This window comes from Clinocottus analis, unplaced genomic scaffold (assembly GCF_023055335.1).
Source record: "Clinocottus analis isolate CAN_PGR_092001 unplaced genomic scaffold, fCliAna1.0.p SCAF_6, whole genome shotgun sequence".
Taxonomy (NCBI): Eukaryota; Metazoa; Chordata; class Actinopteri; order Perciformes; family Cottidae; genus Clinocottus; species Clinocottus analis.
In genome coordinates this window covers 22,994,278-23,010,315 of record NW_027176218.1, presented here as the reverse complement: position 1 = coordinate 23,010,315, position 16,038 = coordinate 22,994,278, and the positions used below count along the sequence as shown (strand labels likewise).

General features: G+C 49.4%; 1 protein-coding gene across 8 annotated transcripts in view; it reads left to right on the top strand.

Annotated features, from left to right (window-relative positions):
• Nucleotides 1-15,804, top strand: part of ndrg4 (NDRG family member 4) — a 46,026-nt gene extending 30,222 nt beyond the window's left edge. For 3 of the 8 annotated variants that reach the window (XM_068603952.1, XM_068603950.1, XM_068603955.1), the window contains 14 exons: nucleotides 792-897; nucleotides 4,537-4,657; nucleotides 4,927-4,989; nucleotides 5,773-5,833; nucleotides 5,934-6,020; nucleotides 6,122-6,178; nucleotides 6,286-6,389; nucleotides 6,482-6,538; nucleotides 6,960-7,011; nucleotides 8,071-8,118; nucleotides 10,580-10,615; nucleotides 10,827-10,878; nucleotides 11,030-11,068; nucleotides 12,948-15,804. In XM_068603952.1, the coding sequence (XP_068460053.1) occupies nucleotides 792-897; nucleotides 4,537-4,657; nucleotides 4,927-4,989; nucleotides 5,773-5,833; nucleotides 5,934-6,020; nucleotides 6,122-6,178; nucleotides 6,286-6,389; nucleotides 6,482-6,538; nucleotides 6,960-7,011; nucleotides 8,071-8,118; nucleotides 10,580-10,615; nucleotides 10,827-10,878; nucleotides 11,030-11,068; nucleotides 12,948-13,102 (1,038 nt within the window). In that variant the 3' untranslated portion in view covers nucleotides 13,103-15,804. The remainder of the gene's footprint in view (nucleotides 1-791; nucleotides 898-4,536; nucleotides 4,658-4,926; nucleotides 4,990-5,772; nucleotides 5,834-5,933; nucleotides 6,021-6,121; nucleotides 6,179-6,285; nucleotides 6,390-6,481; nucleotides 6,539-6,959; nucleotides 7,012-8,070; nucleotides 8,119-10,579; nucleotides 10,616-10,826; nucleotides 10,879-11,029; nucleotides 11,069-12,947) is intronic. The other 5 variants (XM_068603954.1, XM_068603956.1, XM_068603958.1 and 2 more) reach the window with 4 other exon arrangements.
• Nucleotides 15,805-16,038: the final 234 nt, after the last annotated feature.

Below are 16,038 nucleotides of genomic sequence, written 5' to 3'. Positions count from 1 at the left end.
ACACGAACTCTAACAGACCATAATGTACTAAATGACATCGTGCTGTATAGAAGAAGACTAGAAACTAGAGATTGAGACATAAACTCATGTTTACAATGTTTACTGAGGGAATACATCAAGAGAGAAGTAGAGTCACTTATATAGACTTCTATACAACCAGAGGAGTCGCCCCCTGGTGGTCAGCAGAGAAAATGCAGCTTTAACACATGCAGCATAGACTTCTATACAACCAGAGGAGTCGCCCCCTGGTGGTCAGGAGAGAGAATGCAGCTTTAACACATGAAGCATAGACTTCTATACAACCAGAGGATTCGCCCCCTGGTGGTCAGGAGAGAGAATGCAGCTTTAACACATGAAGCATAGACTTCTATACAACCAGAGGAGTCGCCCCCTGGTGGTCAGGAGAGAGAATGCAGCTTCAACACATGAAGCATAGACTTCTATACAACCAGAGGAGTCGCCCCCTGGTGGTCAGGAGAGAGAATGCAGCTTTAACACATGAAGCATAGACTTCTATACAACCAGAGGAGTCGCCCCCTGGTGGTCAGGAGAGAGAATGCAGCTTTAACACATGAAGCATAGACTTCTATACAACCAGAGGAGTCGCCCCTGGTGGTCAGGAGAGAGAATGCAGCTTTAACACATGAAGCATAGACTTCTATACAAGCAGAGGAGTCGCCCCTGGTGGTCAGGAGAGAGAATGCAGCTTCAACACATGCAGCACAGTCTTCTATACAGCCATAGCTCTGCTGTGCCTCCCTCTCTGAGCAGAGTGTGTTTGTGTGTCTCAGGAACACGACGTGGAGACTCCTTATGGGATGCTGCATGTTGTGATCCGCGGGGCACCGAAAGGCAACAAGCCTGCAATCCTCACCTACCACGATGTGGGCCTGAACCGTGAGTATCAGCAGAGTGTGTGTGTGTGTGTGTGTGTGTGTGTGTGTGTGTGTGTGTGTGTGTGTATCTTGACAGATGTTTCAGGCTTTTCAGCAAGGTGTTTCTGCACTTATTGGAGGTGATAATTGGACTCTGTGCTGCATAATCCCTTCATATTCACACTCTGTACACACACACACACACACACACACACACACACACACACACACACACACACACACACACACACACACACACACACACACTCACACACACACATACTCTCACACACACACACACACAGTAGCAGTTTTTGTTGGTTTTATCTGTAATATTTAATCGTGCAGCAAAAAGGTAAAAGTTGGAATTTAGCCGCCGGTTAACGCGGTCGCTCGTCAACCCAGAACACGCCTTGTCTTTGTCTTCTTCGTCTTCGTCTTCGTCTTCGTCTTCGTCTTTGTCTTTGTCTTTGTCTTTGTCTTCGTCTTCGTCTTCGTCTTTGTCTTTGTCTTCGTCTTCGTCTTCGTCTTTGTCTTCGTCTTTGTCTTCGTCTTTGTCTTTGTCTTCGTCTTCGTCTTCGTCTTTGTCGCTGCTGTGCGTGAACAGAGACCTGGAGTCGACGTGGAGCTCGTGATGCAACATTTCACGCTGCACGCTGCAGCCTGTGCAGGTTGCATCCTCCATCTCTGGTGCTCACAGGGTTAAGTTGTTGTCATCACAACACATGATGCTGCACACTGATGCAGTGCGTTGAAGGTCTGTCCCGTAACGCTCTGGGGCTGAACACCTGGACAGATGTGTTCATGTCCAGAGGCAGAAGAGATGAAAACAAGCTGAGAGGAATAATTGTCGAGTGGCGACAGACGAAGGGAAAAAGGAAACGATGAGGCAAGAAGAAATGTAGGTCAGAAAAACATCCCGCGGTGCTGGTGGTGCTGGTGAGGGGTGGGGGGGGGGGTGTTAGTGGGGTTAGCACTGCTTTGATGGGTGGAGGTGGGATAGATGGAGAGGGTTTGGAGGACGGCTCCGTTGTCCGCCCCACTGCCTTTATAGCTATTAATATTCTCATTAATGGGATTACCCATCGCATTTAGATACAGGGCAGCACTAAAAAAGACGAAGAGAACAGGAGGAACGTTCAGAAAAGAAAGCGGCATGACGAGGAAAAGATGAGAGTTTTAAGAAGAGACGTCTGATAGAGAAGGATGCAGGAGCAGAGGCAGGAAGTGGCTCGTGGAGTGCAGATTACTCAACGCGTACGCATGAGGAAACCTCTCCCCGCCGTCCTCACGCAGCGAGTACACAAGGAGCCCAGGAGGTGCAGGAGGTGCAGGAGGCAGCGATCAGGCCGCCACCTTGCAGAGCTCTTCAGCCCCGCCCCCGTCCTCCTGCTAATTGATGCGTTCGTTAGCGCCGCCGGGAGGAAGCGGCGCTCGCAGAGTCTGACATGCTGAAAGTAGGCCAGCTGCAGAGCCGGCGTCCATTATACATGATGCTGAACGCAACGTGCAGAACCTTTGTCTCCACGAGTTCAGGAAATGAAGCTTTAAAGGTCGAGAATAATCCTCATGAGTCACTCAAAATAATCTCTTTTTTAAATTGTTTTGGAAAGACCTGAACATTTTATGATGACCCCTTCATTCAGATTTAATACTGGTGTGTGTGTGTGTGTGTGTGTGTGTGTGTGTGTGTGTGTGTGTGTATATATATATATATATATATATATATATATATATATATATATATATATATGTATATATATATATATATATATATATATATATATATATATATGTATATATATATGTATATACATATATATGTATATATATATATATATATATATATATATATATATATATATATATATATAATTCTGTAGTTACTGTTGGTAACGTGTAGTGCCCACCTTCCAGTTCCCCCTGTTAGCTAGCTACATTAGCTAGCTACGTTAGCTAGCTATGCTAAACTTCCCTTTTTTACACCAATTCTTTTAGATATTTATTTATGCATTCAAAATTATCATCAGCATGCGATTGACATTCAGTCAAAGGTGCTATATTAGACATTCAGAGCTATTTCCTCCACGTGGCAGCAGCTGAGCCGAGAAGCTAACGGTACTGACAGCGCTAACAAAGCTAACATTACATTTAGCTGACGCTTTTATCCAAAGCAACTTAATTTTTTTCTATACACCATAAACACAGCAATGGGGAGAAATTCAGGGTTTAGTGCCTTGCTCAAGGACAAACCAACATGGACTAGCAGGGCTGAGGCTCGAACCACCGACCCTCTGATTGAAAGACAGTCACCCCACAGAATACATAACATCAAGGTGCTGACAGGCTAACGCTGCTATCAACCAACATTTTTTTGTGGCTCTGTTAGCGCTGCTGGCAACCATAGCTACAAACTAGCTCTGCGTTAGCTACAAACTAGCTCTGCGTTAACTCCAAACTAGCTCTGCGTTAGCTAAAAACTAGCTCTGCATTAGCTACAAACTAGCTCTGTGTTACCTACAAACTAGCTCTGCGTTAACTCCAAACTAGCTCTGCGTTAGCTAAAAACTAGCTCTGCATTAGCTACAAACTTGCTCTGCGTTAGCTCCAAACTAGCTCTGTGTTAGCTACAAACTAGCTCTGCGTTAGCTCCGAACTAGCTCTGCGTTAGCTCCAAGCTAGCTCTGCGTTAGCTACGAACTAGCTCTGCATTAGCTCCAAACTAGCTCTGCGTTAGCTCCAAGCTAGCTCTGCGTTAGCTACGAACTAGCTCTGCGTTAGCTCCAAACTTGCTCTGCGTTAGCTACAAACTAGCTCTGCGTTAGCTACGAACTAGCTCTGCGTTAGCTACGAACTAGCTCTGCGTTAGCTACGAACGAGCTCTGCGTTAGCAACAAACTAGCTCTGCGTTAGCAACAAACTAGCTCTGCGTTAGCTACGAACTAGCTCTGCGTTAGCTACGAACTAGCTCTGCATTAGCTCCAAACTAGCTCTGCGTTAGCTCCAAGCTAGCTCTGCGTTAGCTACGAACTAGCTCTGCGTTAGCTCCAAACTTGCTCTGCGTTAACTACAAACTAGCTCTGCGTTAGCTACGAACTAGCTCTGCGTTAGCTCCAAACTTGCTCTGCGTTAGCTACAAACTAGCTCTGCGTTAGCTACGAACTAGCTCTGCGTTAGCTACGAACTAGCTCTGCGTTAGCTACGAACGAGCTCTGCGTTAGCAACAAACTAGCTCTGCGTTAGCAACAAACTAGCTCTGCGTTAGCTACGAACTAGCTCTGCATTAGCTACGAACTAGCTCTGCGTTAGCAACAAACTAGCTCTGCCGTCGCCTCCTCGAGGCAATAGAAGTGCTGCCAATGGACTCGGACATAGAAATCTTGATTTTGGTTTTGTTTGATTGGATACGAAGGCGACCATGTTGTATTTGAACCGGACTGCAGGTGAATGAGCGTCATGTGACCTCAGATGTTCACCTCTTCCTGGCGCAGCGTCAGTCGTACAGATGGTCACCTTCCAGGAGTTCATGTCCAACCTGATCACGTTGGTGTGCTCTCATGCCTTCATCCTCTCCTCCTCTTCCTCCTGCCCTTGTCGTTCCTGCCATCTCTCCTCGTGTGCCCACTCTACTCGTTTCCTCTCCTCCCTCGCTCTCCCACAGACAAGCTGTGCTTCAACTCCTTCTTCAACAACGAGGACATGCAGGAGATCACCAAGCACTTTGTGGTTTGCCACGTCGACGCCCCGGGCCAGCAGATAGGAGCGTCGCAGCTGCCCCAGGGGTACAATGTGCAGACACACATGGATTCACTCGAGAATAACCAATGATGCATTGATATGTATTCATAATGTAGTATGTGTTGGTGATCAGGAGGTTGGGCTATTGCTGAATAGATAATGCTGCAGATAACCTTATTTTGGGGATTATCTCAATGATTTTATGCATCAGTCAAAATAAAACCGTTTTATCAGACTGGTTATCACGGTATGTTACATTACATTACAGTATGTGAAGCCATGATGGCTAGAAGTTGTGCCTCTCTCTGCACAGGTACCAGTACCCCACCATGGACCAGCTGGCTGGGATGCTGCCCACTGTGGTGCAGCACTTTGGGTTGGTGCTTTTAAATTCCACATCTTGTCACAGAGTCAACACAGCCGATGGTTTATAAGAGCCATCTGTAGAGAAATCCTGTCCTCTTTGTGCTGTTCACGCTGGGAAGGATGCCAAGTGTTCAACTTCCCTGTTTCCACCAACGCCTTCAGATGTGTGTCCGTACATTCAGACTCATGCAGTGACTGCAGTTTAGTTGAAGGTGCTGGTTGTTTCCTTCTCGTGGGTCTCCATGTGGCTGCAGCCGAGCCGGCGGTTAGCACCTCACGACGCTAACGGTGCAGCGCTGATAGAGCTAACTGTGCAAACAGTTGCAAACGAGCTGAGGTGGCTAACAGTGCTAGCGATGCTCAGAGCGCCAACAACGGTGCTGATGGCCCTAACAGTGCCAATAATGGCAACAGCGCTGACGCAGGTAACAGGACAGGTGTGCTGAGTGAGCAACAGCGTCTCCTTGAACGGGACCAGGAGGCGGTAGCTATGCCTCCAGGGTCAGGAAGCGCTAGCGACTGTAAACACTTCATGAGAGCAGTGCGGAGCGAGTGGGCTCAAGACTGAGTGAAGACATTTCCTACAAACACAATGTAATTTTAGCCTGAACATGGAGCACCAGCCACAGAGCAGCACTTGGCTCCAGGACTCTGGAGCGTGGTACAGGAACACCGTGACTGTCACAGCACTCCTTCTTCCTTGTCTCCATGTAGCGACACACATTCAAGCTATTGACTGCTGTGTACCACTAACGGCCTTTAAAGCAGTGCCTCTAATGGAGCTTCTTTTTAGATTCAAGAGCATCGTTGGGATCGGCGTCGGCGCTGGAGCTTACATTCTGGCCAAGTTTGCTGTGAGTCACATCCGCATCACGCGGTACTATACGTTCAGGGTTGTAGTGGTTCTGGTTGAGTGCTAACTAAGTGGATATGTTCTATGTGTTCTGCTATCAGCTGATCTTCCCTGACCTGGTGGAGGGTTTGGTTCTGCTCAACATCGACCCCAACGGCAAAGGCTGGATGGACTGGGCGGCCACCAAGGTGCCGACTGGACACGCAATGTGTTTCACATACGCTCACGCATCCAGACCGGCTCTTTTTCATGTTCTCACAACAACAATCTCTCTGCTGTTTCCCCTCAGCTGTCCGGCCTGACCAGCGCTCTGCCGGACACCGTGCTGCCACACCTGTTCAGCCAGGTGAGCTCCGTGTCCAGGAATACAGCTGGACAGTGGCTTTCTTTATAGATATTTAACCTGTGTGTGTGTGTGTGTGTGTGTGTGTGTGTGTGTGTGTGTGTGTGCAGGAGGAGCTGATGAACAACACAGAGCTGGTGCAGAGCTACCGGCAACAGATCAACAACACCATCAACCAGTTCAACCTGCAGCTCTTCTGGAACATGTACAACAGGTGCAGACACACACACACACACACACACACACACACACACACACACACACACACACTCACACACACTCTTGACATCACGTTGTGTCTTTCAGTCGGAGGGATCTGGAGATGAATCGCAGCGGCACGGTGATCAACGCAAAGACCCTGAAGTGAGTGTCATCATAATCATAATCCAGTTGTCTTGTCCTAGTAAAGGTTCATATTTAATATGTACGCTTAAGCTTGTATTTTGTTGTGATTCTGGCGGCCCCTGTGGACAAAAGTGGTAGTGTTTGTGATCACCAGGGTCTGGACGTCGGCTCTGCGTAGTCCTGGTTCTGGTTCTGGTTCCTCGGCGCCTCCCTTCCCGCCTCATACTTACTTTATTTTAAGGCGTCTTTTTCCCTTTTTTGTGAGGTTCTATAGGAAAAATTGGTAGAAAAACACCAATATGGATGTAACAACAACAACAACAACAACAACAACAACAACACAGGCCTAAAACTGAACACATGATTATGTTAAAGTCAGGATGAGGTCACCTGCAGCTGTTGGTCTAACCCGTCTGATTGTTCCTGGATGTTCCTGAAGGTGTCCTGCGATGCTGGTGGTGGGGGACAACGCCCCGGCGGAGGAGGGAGTGGTGAGTCCAGCATCTTCCTCTCCACCCTCTCATCAGCAAGGCCTCTGCTTCACCTGCCCACTGAGAGGACCTGGTCCTGTTTCTAGGATTATATAATCCACGTGGAGCTCTAAACAGCCCCCCCCCCCCCCCCCCCCTGTCTTTTGTACTCTACATTTAAATCAAGTTTGAATCCAAGTTTGTCCTCGTTTAGTAAAACAAAACCAGGTCAGCCAGCAGAGACCTGTTCACTCTGTCTGCACCCAGGACTGTGTGAGTGTGTGAGTGTGTGAGTGTGTGTGTGTCTTACTGCTGTTGTGAGGACACCAGTGCATCACCTGAGACTCACACTGCAGCGCTGCATCACCTGAGACTCACACTGCAGCGCTGCATCACTGCTGCAGCTCTCCAGCAGGGCTCCAGGTCCCCTTCCTCATGTTTTACATGTTTGGGCTCAAAAATATGTAATTTGGGAATCTGTGTGCGAGGGATTACAGATTAAACACAGCAGGAAACTGCATAGAGAAGACACATGGTGTGTGTGTGTGTGTGTGTGTGTGTGTGTGTGTGTGTGTGTGTGTGTGTGTGTGTGTGTGTGAGTGTGTGTGTGTGTGTTTGTACACATCTGTTTACTTTGTGTGTGTGTGTGTGTGTGTGTGTGTGTGTGTGTGTGTGTGTGTGTGTGTGTGTGTGTGTGTGTGTGAGTGTGTGTGTGTGTTTGTACACATCTGTTTACTTTGTGTGTGTGAGTGTGTGTGTGTGTTTGTACACATCTGTTTACTTTGTGTGTGTGTGTGTGTGTGTGTGTGTGTGTGTGTGTGTGTGTGTGTGTGTGTGTGTGTGCGCGTGTGTGTGTGTGTGTGTGCGTGTGCACTGCGGCTGTGCTCCCAGCCTGCGTGACTCATCTCAGCAGCAGTATCTAGGTCACACACACACACACACACACACAGTAAACAGATGTGTACAAAACACACACACATACACACACACACAGTAAGCAGATGTGTACAAAACACACACACACACACATATGACCTGTGCAGCTTTCATCTTCCTGCTCGTCTGGTCTTCTGTCCTCAGGTGGAGTGCAACTCCAAGCTGGACCCGACCAACACCACCTTCCTAAAGGTAAGTGTGTGTGTGTCTGTGTGTGTGTCCTCGTCGCACACACACACTCCATCACTGGACCAGACGTCTGAGTTGTTGTGTGTTTTACTTCACAAACTATAGAAATAATGAACTTCATATACACAGTTTGAACGTGGTGAAGGTTCCACAGCTTCATGTCCTGACGTCCAGGCCGTGTTACTGAGACCGGCCTGCAGGGGGCCACGCAGCCGGTTCATGCTGTCATGATGTTCATGCTGTCATGATGTTCATGCTGTCATGAGGTCCATGCTGTCATGAGGTCCATGCTGTCATGAGGTTCATGCTGTCATGATGTTCATGCTGTCATGAGGTCCATGCTGTCATGAGGTCCATGCTGTCATGATGTTCATGTTGTCATGAGGTTCATGCTGTCATGAGGTCCATGCTGTCATGATGTTCATGCTGTCATGAGGTTCATGCTGTAAAGATGTTCATGCTGTCATGAGGTTCATGCTGTCATGATGTTCATGCTGTCATGAGGTTCATGCTGTAAAGATGTTCATGCTGTCATGAGGTTCATGCTGTCATGAGGTTCATGCTGTCATGATGTTCATGCTGTCATGAGGTCCATGCTGTCATGATGTTCATGTTGTCATGAGGTCCATGCTGTCATGATGTTCATGCTGTCATGAGGTTCATGCTGTCATGAGGTTCATGCTGTCATGAGGTCCATGCTGTCATGATGTTCATGCTGTCATGATGTTCATGCTGTAAAGATGTTCATGCTGTCATGAGGTTCATGTTGTCATGAGGTTCATGCTGTCATGAGGTTCATGCTGTCATGAGGTCCATGCTGTCATGAGGTTCATGCTGTCATGAGGTTCATGCTGTCATGAGGTTCATGCTGTCATGATGTTCATGCTGTCATGAGGTCCATGCTGTCATGAGGTTCATGCTGTCATGAGGTTCATGCTGTCATGAGGTTCAGGCAGGAGGCAGGAGGCAGGAGGTAGGAGGTAGGAAGTAGGAGGCAGGAGGTAGGAAGTAGGAGGCAGGAGGCAGGAGGTAGGAGGCAGGAGGCAGGAGGCAGGAGGCAGGAGGTAGGAGGCAGGAGGCAGGAGGTAGGAGGCAGGACGCAGGAGGCAGGAGGTAGGAGGCAGGAGGCAGGAGGTAGGAGGCAGGAGGTAGGAGGTAGGAGGCAAGAGGTAGGAGGCAGGAGGTAGGAGGCAGGAGGTAGGAGGTAGGAGGCAGGAGGTAGGAGGCAGGAGGCAGGAGGCAGGAGGTAGGAAGTAGGAGGCAGGAGGTAGGAGGTAGGGGGTAGGAGGTAGGAGGCAGGAGGTAGGAGGTAGGAGGCAAGAGGCAGGAGGTAGGAGGCAGGAGGCAGGAGGTAGGAGGTAGGAGGCAGGAGGTAGGAGGTAGGAAGTAGGAGGCAGGAGGCAGGAGGTAGGAGGTAGGAGGCAGGAGGTAGGAGGTAGGAGGTAGGAGGTAGGAAGTAGGAGGCAGGAGGTAGGAAGTAGGAGGTAGGAGGTAGGAGGCAGGAGGTAGGAGGTAGGAGGCAGGAGGCAGGAGGTAGGAGGTAGGAAGTAGGAGGCAGGAGGTAGGAGGTAGGAAGTAGTAGGCAGGAGGTAGGGTGTAGGAGGCAGGAGGTAGGAAGTAGGAGGCAGGAGGTAGGAAGTAGGAGGCAGGAGGTAGGCGGTAGGCGGTAGGAGGCAGGAGGTAGGAGGTAGGAGGTAGGAAGTAGGAGGCAGGAGGTAGGAAGTAGGAGGCAGGAGGTAGGAGGCAGGAGGTAGGAGGCAGGAGGCAGGAGGTAGGAGGTAGGAAGTAGGAGGCAGGAGGTAGGAGGTAGGAAGTAGGAGGCAGGAGGTAGGAGGTAGGAGGCAGGAGGTAGGCGGTAGGAAGTAGGAGGCAGGAGGTAGGAAGTAGGAGGCAGGAGGTAGGAGGTAGGAAGTAGGAGGCAGGAGGTAGGAGGTAGGAAGTAGGAGGCAGGAGGTAGGGGGTAGGAGGCAGGAGGCAGGAGGTAGGAGGTAGGAGGTAGGAGGCAGGAGGTAGGAGGTAGGAAGTAGGAGGCAGGAGGCAGGAGGTAGGAGGTAGGAGGTAGGAAGTAGGAGGCAGGAGGTAGGGGGTAGGAGGCAGGAGGTAGGAGGTAGGAGGCAGGAGGCAGGCGGTAGGAGGTAGGAGGTAGGGGGCAGGAGGCAGGAGGTAGGAGGCAGGAGGTAGGAGGTAGGAGGCAGGAGGTAGGAGGAAGGAGGTAGGAGGTAGGAGGCAGGAGGCAGGCGGTAGGAGGTAGGAGGTAGGAGGTAGGGGGCAGGAGGCAGGAGGTAGGAGGCAGGAGGTAGGAGGTAGGAGGCAGGAGGTAGGAGGCAGGAGGTAGGAGTTAGGAGGTAGGCGGTAGGAGGTAGGAGGTAGGAGGTAGGACCTGCTCCAGACACAGGATCCATGGCCGGAGCTTCCAGCTGAACAAAGGAAGAGTTTCTTGTTGTAACCGCTGCTCTCTCTGTAGATGGCTGACTCTGGTGGACTCCCACAGCTCACTCAGGTAACACACACACACACACACACACACACACACACACACACACACACACACACACACACACACACATGATGCAGTCGACCAATGAAACAAAATACTTCATAATACTTTCATATTAATGAAAGAAGTCTTCACTTTGTGGGTAAACTGTGCACGTGTGTGTGTGTGTGTGTGTGTGTGTGTGCACGTGTGTGTGTGCACATGTGTGTTGCAGCCTGGGAAGCTGACCGAGGCCTTCAAGTACTTCCTGCAGGGGATGGGCTACAGTGAGTATGCAGAGCAGCAGCCTCTGTGTGTACTTGTGTCTTTGTGTGTGTCTTTGTGTGTCTTTGTGTGTGTCTTTGTGTGATGTGTGGTGTGTTCCATGCAGAGGGACTTGTGTTAATCTGTCTCTGTCTCCTTGCCTCGTTCTCTCAGTCGCTTATGTGAAGGATCGCAGGTTGAGTGGAGGGCCAGGTACTTCCCCCCCTGCTGCTGCCCCGCTGGATGACATTTTTAATTGTTATGTTTGATTTCCTTTTGGTTATGAATACGACATGTTGGGCTGTTATGAAAAGTTTACTTTCATGTATTTATTGACGCCCTGAGAGGAAGGAGAGCGACGCTGATGGAGCTCCATTCATAAATGTGATCGAGACAGTTTAATAACTTCACGACCGTGTGAGAGAATGAGGCTGAAAGAAGGTTCATATTGTAATACTCATTCTGTCCACAAGAGGCAGACGCGCACCAGCACGCCATCTTCTCAGAGGACTGAAACACTGAAACTCTGTCGTGTCTTCTGTCAAGAGATTGAATTCACATAACTTCATTATATATATATATATATATATATATATATATATATATATATATATATATATATATATATATATATATATATATATATATATATACACACACACACACACACACACACACACACACACACACACACACACACACACACAGCTTGTGTGGAGAAATGAACGCTCTCATAAATGCTTCTAGTTTTTTAGAGCATGGTGCACTTCAGCCTCTGGTGGCCATGATGAGTATTACAACAATAATAACAACAACAACAACAACAACAACAACAACAGGTTGAGTTCAAAATGAAGAAGAAACGTAGAAACATGATCTCGTCTTGATTGACCGTTAACCATCAGTTATGCAGATGACAAAAAATAAAATAAGATTATTTAAGATTATTTAAATCATAAACACATTTTCAACAATTTAGATCAGACTTATTATTTATCTTTTCTCGCTTCCTCTCAGGACGTATCATTATTTTATCAATCATATTTTTCCTTCCATGGAAAAATATCCTCCTCCCTCTCCCCCCCCCCCCCCCCCCCCTTTGCCATTGCATCTCCAGCAGCTCTGCATGGCCTCCTGCTGCTCGGAGCCTTTTGGACTCCGTTTGTAACGGCTGTCTTTACACGAGGCCAACATGACACGCTAGCACTCTGTAGAGGACAACAACACACTGGAGCTAGCGTGAAGCTAATGAGAGCACATGAACGCTGAACTCAGGGTTCTGCACATTCTGCACTGGACTGCTGAGAACCCATCCAGTTTATTTTGTACAACCAAAATCACAAATTACTGATTTTCCCTCGAGGGCTTGACAATCTGCAGACACGGACGTCCTCACATGGGATCAGGAAACACTCGACAGGGAAAAGGAAGAAGCCTCCAAGTACAAACAAGACCTTTGAGTTGTTTGTCTGCGTCCTGCAGATACATTATACATTTATTTATGTCTAAAAGAACCATTTAAAAAGCTAAATGAGATCAAAACATGTAGGACAGACACTGAGGAATGGAAGTAAAGGATGTCCAACAAAACAATCGTGAACTGTATCTTCCAATGTAACACATGAAGGATCATTCACATGATCTATACACACACACTGTTGTGTACACACACACACTGTTGTGTACACACACACACTGTTGTGTACACACACACACTGTTAATGTGATAAACACTGTTCTCAGGAGCTGCAGCCCAGAAGCAGAGATCCTTGAGCTTCATGTTGGACAGAAACATGAAGCTCAAGGATCTCGACCCTCGACCAGCCGTTAACACAATCTGATCCGTGTAATGAATTAAAAGAGAGTTCCTCTAGTTGATCTGAGCTTCATGCAACACAAGGTGCATGTGTGTAGCAACACAACGTGCATGTGTGTGGCAACACACTGACGGCTTTAATGAACGACAACCAATCAGGGCTGCCGGTCAGACGCTGCTCTCACCTGCTGCACATGAGCATGTTCTCATCTCCTCAATATGATCACAGCTGTTTCTTTCATTACACAATGTAATGCTCCCCCCTCCCCCCTCCAGTGCCCTCTGCCAGCATGACCCGCCTGGCTCGCTCCAGGACGGCCTCGCTGACCAGCGCCGGCTCCATAGACGGGTCGCGCTCTCGGGCCTGCACCCAGTCCGACAGCACCGAGGGAGTCGGCACCATCACCCACACCATGGAGGTGTCCTGCTGAAGGGTCAGGGAGAGAGAGAGAGGGGGGGGAGAGAGAGGGAGAGAGAGAGAGGGAGAGAGAGAGAGAGAGAGGGAGAGAGAGAGAGAGAGAGAGAGAGAGAGAGGGAGAGAGAGAGAGAGAGAGAGAGAGAGAGTGGAGAAAGTGAAGCGGTGAAGTCAGACGTAGTAAATGCAGCGAGACAGCAACAGGAAGGAAAGTTCAAAAAGGATGGGACAGCGATCTGTCTTCATGTATCTCCTCCAGCCCCCCCCCCCCCCCCCCCCCACTGTAAGATAACATACATGTTGCTGCATACACCTTTAACCCCCCCCCCCCCCCATCGCCCAGCACACACAGATCCAGGCAACTGTTTTTGTTCTTAAAGTCATTCTTGTGTTTGCTAATTGCCCCCCCCCCCCCCCCCCCACAAAGAGGAAGTAACCCGTCTGTCCACACGAGACGTGAGCTGCTGTTCACGTTGCCATTTAGAAATAAGTGAGGGGAAGTGAAAGTGCACGAGGTCATGAGAAAGCTGTTTGTTCAGGAGCTCTCTCTGTGTCGCTCGTCAGAGGTCAGAGGATGTGCGTCCAGAATCCACAGACAACAGAACACAGGCTAGCGTAGCACCTGTAGCGCTGGGAGAGCATTAGTTAGCTTAGTTTAGTCTCAGCGCGCAGCGAGAGCCGCCACACTGACTTAAACCCTCGAGAGAGTTCATCAACTTGTGAACGACTCTGAGAGCCGAACAGCGACGTCATGAGACAACATCCAGAAACATGAAGCCGGCGCAGAAGGACAGGAAGTTCACTTCCTGGATGGCAAACTGAGGCCTCCATTTTAAAAGACCCAACATCAGGAATAAAAACGTTTCAATCCTGATATAAGCTTTTTCACCGCCAAGTGTTGGGCGGTGAATTAGAATTATATTAGCTGTCTCCTCTGCTAGCTCCTAGCTGTCTCCTCTGCTAGCTCCTAGCTGTCTCCTCTGCTAGCTCCTAGCTCCTAGCTGTCTCCTCTGCTAGCTCCTAGCTGCTAGCTGTCTCCTCTGCTAGCTCCTAGCTGCTAGCTGTCTCCTCTGCTAGCTCCTAGCTGTCTCCTCTACTAGCTCCTAGCTGCTAGCTTTATCCTCTACTAGCTCCTAGCTGCTAGCGGTCTCCTCTGCTAGCTCTGCTAGCCACATACAGCTTATATGTGCATGTAATATGACCAGTGAACCTCTGGTTACATCACAGGGAATGCGTACAGACTGTACAGAGAGTCTGGTTTCAGGCCACTCGTCCAGCGCACTGAGCCTAGCCGCTACACCACCGCGGGGCTTAGCGGGGTTTAGCTAACACAAAGGAGCTTTTGCAATGCTCACCTGTCCGTGATGTGTCCAAAGTACAACAACACTTGTGTTTGATTGATCTACATTTTGAGGAAGAACAGTTCAATATCTATTGTTCCCATAATCTTCCTTTATTACTTAAAGCTGCACTCAATGTGTGTGAGTGCAGCTTTAAACAGTGTGTTATCTCTCATTTCTAACCACATTAGCTAGAATAAGTAGTAACATGTGTGTGCATGTGAGCGTCATCGTAGGGAGGAAGTGTCTAGAAGACATAGTTCATCCTGTAATAGCACCTCACATGGAGCCATGGATGAAGCCAGCATCAGCAATGAGTCCAGTTCTGGCCGTCGTCGTCTCTTTATGGTCAAATATCTCAATCACGCTCTGACCCAAACAAACCGGACCAGGGACCGACCCAACAACCTCCTGTCCTGGCTCACCGCCAAAGGACTGGCAGCAGCCTTCCTCTACAGCGCCACCCCCCCCCCCCCCACACACACACACACACACACACACACATCTTCCTTGCCTGACGCCTGCGTGGCTGTGCTGTAAGGGAACTAAACCAGAATAAGTGCACACAAGAAGGAATCCACAGTCACTCGGTCAGCGTTTGGATATGATGTCATAGTATCGTGCAGGAGGATAGTTCTGCACTAGAGGAGCTGTGTGCTGTTGTTTGCTGTGATGCTGGAGCGTCCTGACAGGTCAGAGGTCAGAGGTCACAGGAAGGGTCCCCTGTTTCTTTGGCTTAGTAATGTACAGTCTTCATGGACCGTGTTCACCTTCGGCCCCTTCAGGGCGTAGCTTCTTCTGCTGAGGTGTGCGCTTCCCTGCGGCGGCCTGTAAGGGGCGGGGCTTTTTTGGAGCCATTTGGGCGCCAAGCTCAGAATGTAGGGCAACCCCAGCCACCTCAAAACCACACAGACCCTTTCCCCTTAAGCGGTCCACCGGTGCCCCGGCTCTCACAGGCAGACCCATCGCACCCTAAAGGGCTATCAGCTGACGTCACTTTTTAAACGATAGTGTTAGTCGTGCTTCTGAGCACCAGGGCCCAGAGACCAGAGGACAGACGTCGTATTAAAGCAACAGACGGAAACATGGAGAGAGATTCTGACCTGAAACAAGGAGTGAGTTAAAAGATTAGAGAGACTATAGTTGAGTTTAAGTTTAACACACAAGAGCAGTTGTGAGCCTCCATGAGCCTCCATGGGCCTTCATGGGCCTCCATGGGCCTTCATGAGCCTCCATGGGCCTTCATGAGCCTCCATGAGCCTCCATGAGCCTTCATGAGCCTCCATGAGCCTCCATGAGCCTCCATGGGCCTTCATGAGCCTCCATGAGCCTCCATGGGCCTCCATGAGCCTCCATGAGCCTCCATGAGCCCTCATGGGCCTCCATGGGCCTCCATGAGCCTCCATGAGCCTTCATGAGCCTCCATGAGCCTCCATGAGCCTCCATGAGCCTCCATGGGCCTCCATGAGCCTCCATGGGCCTTCATGAGCCTCCATGAGCCTCTATGAGCCTCCATGGGCCTCTATGAGCCTCCATGGGCCTCCATGGGCCTTCATGAGCCTCCATGGGCCTCCATGGGCCTTCATGAGCCTCCATGGGCCTTCATGAGCCT